The 5,794-nt window shown below is 36.2% G+C and overlaps 1 protein-coding gene and 1 long non-coding RNA gene across 3 annotated transcripts in view; one reads left to right on the top strand and one right to left on the bottom strand.

Moving 5' to 3' along the window:
• The first annotated feature begins 259 nt into the window (after nucleotides 1–259).
• On the top strand, nucleotides 260–697 carry LOC109580218 (uncharacterized). Of its 2 annotated transcripts, XR_002184134.1 has the most exons (3): nucleotides 260–342; nucleotides 486–537; nucleotides 583–697. It is a non-coding gene; the product is annotated as an uncharacterized LOC109580218 (long non-coding RNA). The 2 variants fall into 2 exon arrangements; XR_002184133.1 differs by having other exon boundaries at nucleotides 260–537.
• Nucleotides 698–1,947: 1,250 nt separating this feature from the next.
• LOC109580217 (titin-like) overlaps nucleotides 1,948–5,794 on the bottom strand; it is a 9,068-nt gene continuing 5,221 nt past the window's right edge. Inside the window, exon 11 of the mRNA XM_019993149.1 lies at nucleotides 1,948–2,277. Coding sequence (XP_019848708.1) covers nucleotides 2,164–2,277 — 114 coding nt within the window. The 3' untranslated portion in view covers nucleotides 1,948–2,163. The remainder of the gene's footprint in view (nucleotides 2,278–5,794) is intronic.

Here is a 5,794-nt window from a genome sequence, read left to right as displayed (position 1 = left end):
ACAATATAAGCTATATAACTACCCTGGATCTGGCTTCAAGCTACACTTAATCCAGCAGTCCTTTCAGTCATATTGCTCTAGTCTCAACGAGCCGGGGAAGGGGCAGAGTCTTACAAGGTTCGTCCGCACCTGCTTTCATTAATTTGAATGCGATCACGTGATCTGTTTCCAATCCCTGTTACTTAGTAATACAATCTATGCTAATATGTGGTACATTTAGTTCTCAGATTTAGACAAGTATGCAAAAATGTATGTCACTAGCTATTGGCTATTAATCACTGCATGATTTATTTATTGAAGTACTATTATGTTGCTGGTATAATGAAGATGGTCTCCAGTAAGGTAATTACCATTACTATTACATTCCGAACACAGAATAGCATTACAGTTACCATTATTATACTTAGTTTGAATCACATTGATTGCAATTCACTAGCTCCTATGTACCTCCCTCTTTTTGTCCTTTTTGCTTCCTCTATTTACAGTATACCTCTCAATGCACCACCCAGCTCAGGATTTGAGAAGTCTTGCATTCAAGTAAGGTCAATTTATATTTTCTCTTTTTATGTTCTTTCTGTGTAGTCAAATTAAAGTCATCAAGATCAGGAGGACGTTGTGCATGTATAACAAACAATCCAGTAATTTTTGTTTTGATTTTTCATCACGTTTTAATATAATGCTCAGTTGTACCAATCTATGCGGCACTTTAAAGCAGTCCATGAGGTAATGCTATAAAAGTCAAAAGTTGTCTAAGCAGAATCCTTTCCATTGATCCAGGAATGGGGAATCTACCATACAGAGGTTGCATAATTTTTAATGATTTTTTAAAGTAAAGCCAGCAGTACAATCCTGATCATTGTTTGGCATCAATAGGTAGGCATGCACAAATAGTTGTTATAAAAAATAAAAGTACTAGATTTGAATGAAGAAGCACAGAGATAATCAGCTAAACATACTTTCTGCATACTTAATGAGGGGGTGGGGCTGAAGGTTTTTAGCTGAAAACTCGAAGGTTTTACATCACAAGTTTCAAAAACTGCAATGATATGCTTAATACAAAAATTAGCTAGTGCTACAGCAAGGTTTAAAGTTAAATGCAATTGTCAGAAAAATTTTGTCTTAGAAGTAGCTGATTTACTTTTCAAGCCCTGTAAATCAATAAATGGCTACTTTATGTCTGAAACCAAGTTTTAGTCAAAATTGTCAAAATATGAAATTTAGTTGCAAAGACCTTTCAACCTTGCTGTAGCATTAGCTAATTTTTGTATTAAGCATATCATTGCAGTTTTTGAGACTTGTGATGTAAAACCTTCGAGTTTTCAGCTAAAAACCTTCAGCCCCACCCCCTCATTAAGTATGCAGAAAGTATGTTTAGCTAATAGAGTGCTAGGAAAACGTTTCCTTTTTTTTCTATTACTTTTGCTTCAAAAAGTTTCCGGATCGGGTGGTGGCTCAGCTCAATCAAAATATGCACCGCCCAGTTTAGTAAAATGGTGCCATGTGGCCTTACTGTGGACAGAAAGCTTTAGTTTTTCTAGGCATGCACACAGTTTTACACAGATTTGTTAGGCTCTACTTGTTTCACGCAATTCCTATATCCAGTTTCTTCAGTTTTGAGGCAGTAGCCACCTTCTCAGAGAGGAGCCGCTACGCTACAAAATGGCTGGTAAGTCACACTTAAGCTGTCATATCTCACAAACGAAGGAAAGTCAAGCAATTCCACACATACTTTTTGCTCTCCATGTTTTCCTTTGCCTGTTGTTGCCTTCAAAGGTACGTGTACCATAGCATCAACTATGCAAAAGTTACTCGTAAGCTTTTTCTGTTCTTAAACGCTGCAGACTTTTGCCACCTTGGAAAAGAACAAAAGATTTTATTATTGAAAAAGAACAACTTTTTCTGTACCTAATTGCCAAAAGAAATGCTCTGAAGAGCTTGACTAAAAAGTAGCATGAGCCAAAAAATCATCCATGATTGAAAATTTTGCTAACACACACACACACACACACACACTGACAGCATGAGCGCAGTACCCTCGCCTATACGCCTACGGCGTGGGCGAGGGCAACAAAACAAAAATCCTTGACTTGCCTCTACAAACTACAGCATCAAATATTTAACTAATTATAATTAATTAATAATACTTCAGTCAAGCAGTTTTCTCTAATTATTATGGGCGTCAGAATAAATGATGTTGGCTGGATTACTTTCAGTGACTGGACCACCCTGAGTATTCTTTAGATCAAGATCAGCATATACTGTACCATCACCTCCCTTCTATAATAAGAAAACAACAATAATAATAATAATAACAATAATGATTATAATTAAGAGGTGTGGTATAATAGAAATGGGCAGAGAATAACAAAAGTGATGGGTGTGGTCATCAATAATTTATTATGAGTGTATTGTATAGAGTGTGTACATTATAAACACAAGGGAAGAGCAGTGTCATTAAATATTTAGTTATACACAACACTGACATGTACATGTACGTGTACAAGACCAGCTGCATGATTGTCTGCTACGCCAATTTGCATTTAACACTTGATAATGGAAGTGAAGACAATTTTATAAAATAAATTAACAAATTGAGCCTAGAACACACACACACACACACAGAGTCATGATGTCTGTAGAATCAGTACTGAAACATGTATATGAGCATGTAGGATTGTAGATAAACATAACTACATGTTTGAAAAAAAAAATACAAATGTGTACTTTTGTTGTACACAAATTCATAGGTGGCTGCAGAATTTCACTCCAAGTAGGGCAAAGGTGTGGCTGAAAGTGAGAGTGGTCAAAAAGTAGGTGTGGCCATGACCACACCCACAAGTCTTGCTCTTGAGTTTAAGTCTGTGAAGACTTCTATTTCAGCACTTTGTGACAAAATCCAGTTAAAAAAGGCTCTGAGCTTCTCATTGAAGAGTTACCCTGCCATTCTTGCGTTCAAGAGGAGAAAATTCAGTACCTAAAAGACCTCTTTCAATATAGAGTATCAGTAGCTAGGTGATTTAGCTGTTCAATGAGTCCTAGCTGACTATGATAATTAACAATGAAGCTGCTATATGAAAGAGTCAGCTATTCTAGCTGCAGGTTACTGTAGATTATGTCTTGGCCATAGATATGGACCTATGAAGTGGCTGACTGGCTTACTGTGAATAAACCATGCAGTTAGCAGCTTATTCTCTACTAATTATCACTTTGTTGAGCAAAATAATGTAGTTTTTGTCATTATAATGATGAATTAACCATATCATAATTACTAAATAACTATTAATTAACTGCTAATTATGATGATGTCACCTTCCGGTAAGAAATTCTAGTAGGGCATTGCCCTCAATGCCTGCCCCTGCAGCCGCCTATGCACAAATTGAAAGGGAAACAACAACGCCCTGCTTCGTTACACATTGCTTGTTTACTATAAGCTAGTAGGCAGTTCAGTAGTCAGTGTATACCCCAACAGTACACAGTGTATCATTATCATATAAACAGCTAGAAGACATACATACCCTCTCAGTCAATATTATTCTGCTACACTCTCTTGTCATTATAGTAAAGACAATACATGGAGTGGTTAATCAATAAACAACTCTACACCTCCCATAAAGTTGGAGACAGACATATATTAGACAAAATTATAATTTACTCTCTTCTCTCTCTAAAATATGTAAATTATGTTTATCTAATTAAAGTGTAACTGCAGTGATTTTTTAGGGTATTTATTTTATGGTCTTAATATGATTGCCTGACCATAATAATGATGTGTTCCAACTCCTATTGTCTAAAAAAATTATTCACTGAGATATGAGCCTTCAAAAATGCACTTTTTGCTTCCTTTCAATTTACTTCCTGTCGGTGGGTGTGGCTAAACGTGACGTCATAAGAGGCATAGATGCAGGATAGATGCAGGCATAGATGGGAAATGATCCTTTATTCTCATGCCTTGTGATGTAATAGCACTAATTTAAAGATTGGGATCATTAGCTTTCATTATCCTAAGCATGCAACTGCAAGAAAAAGTCATAATACCACACTTTGGTGAATCTTCTTACCATAGGCGGCTGCAGGCCTAAGCATTGGGGGTCATTGCCTAGGCTAAAAATTACTTTTGAAGCAGAAACAATGCTATTATAAGCTTATTTATCCTTTTTACCACACCCTTTTAATTATAAATGCCTAAGCTGAGTTGGACCTCTTCAGCCACCAAAGCCTCTTACCACACCACTCTTGTAGACTTGTGGCTGCAACACATGTTGTTGCTGTCCTTCAGTATCCGCTGTCCTTTTTCTCTCGTCTCTGTTTATATTTGTCTTATACTGTTAAGTTCATAATAAATAAATAAATAAATAAATAAATCTGCTTGCTTGCTTCTTTTGAGTTTTTTTGCAGTTGCATGCTTAGGATAATGAAAGCTAATGATCCCAATCTTTAAATTAGTGCTTTTACATTACAAGGCATGAGAATAAAGGATCATTTCCCCCTATAAAGGAATGGAGTTATCTGCATCTATGCCTCTTATGACGTCACGTTTAGCCACACCCACCGACAGGGAGTAAATTGAAAGGAAGCAAAAAGTGCATTTTTGAAGGCTCATATCTCAGTGAATAAATTTTTTTAGACAATAGGAGTTGGAACACATCATTATTATGGTCAGGCAATCATATTAAGACCATAAAATAAATACCCTAAAAAATCACTGCAGTTACACTTTAAAGTAAGCATGTACATATTTCTCCTGCTTCCTTGCTGGCTTCACATCCCAGTGGACTACAGTGGCCAAAAAAGACAACTCACCTCAAAAGAATATCAATAGGCCCACAACAGCACATGACATGATACTACACTAACATACAGTACAAGCTAACACAGTATACTATTAGTATACTGTTACTATTGCTGTACTGTTACTATCAGTATTACTACATACACTTACAGAGTTTACTGCATGTTAATAGATAAGTTGGCAGGCCGGTGTACACTTTAGGGAAAACTAACCCACTAGGTGATTTAAAACATGATGTGGGTGTCATAACTCCTACTGGATAAACTACTGCTAACAGACCCACAGTTTAAATCAATGGCTTGATATTGTAAATACATCTCTTGTTATTATCAAGAGAATAAAGATACACATACAGCATTACTCTTTTACTAATAAAATTCCTTATACATCATGTTACTGACACTTGGATAATAAGCAACATTATGATAAGAATGTACATGTACGTGTACTACTAGTAAATAAGAACTGTCCTATTGGGCCAGGAGAGACAGGGGGAGTGAGCGGCTGTAGTATGAAAGTGTGTGTGGCAGGGTTGGGGTCAAGCATTGGCCCAAATGCTTAAGCACAAGCACAAGCACTTTGAAAAGTGCTTAAAGCATAACCGTTTTTTATTGGCTTCTGTGATTAAAGTGCTTAAGCACAAGCACAAGCACTTTTAAAAGTGCTTCAAGCACTACTTCAAGCATTTCTGTAATAGAAATGTATATAAAGTTATACTAGTAAACAAGTTGATTTCTCATCTAAAGATCTTTTTTGCTAAGCCAAACAACCTCTTAATGGGTGTTGATGCTAACTAACTACATTTACTATAAAGCTGTATTTTTATTGTCACGTGTTAGATTAGAATAACCTAGACTTTATGTACTCTTTGTGCTACGAACTCAAAATAGTGCTTAATGCTTTAAAATGTGCTTATAAGCACTATCAAAGGAAAGTGCTGAAGCACAAGCACAAGCATTTGTGCTTTAATGAGACTAAGTGCTTGAAAGCATTGCAAGCACTTGA

The sequence above is a fragment of the Amphimedon queenslandica genome, unplaced genomic scaffold, assembly GCF_000090795.2.
Source record: "Amphimedon queenslandica unplaced genomic scaffold, v1.1 AMPQUscaffold_13501, whole genome shotgun sequence".
NCBI lineage: Eukaryota > Metazoa > Porifera > Demospongiae > Haplosclerida > Niphatidae > Amphimedon > Amphimedon queenslandica.
Note: the sequence above shows the minus strand (reverse complement) of the source record. Positions and strands in the feature narration are given on the sequence as shown.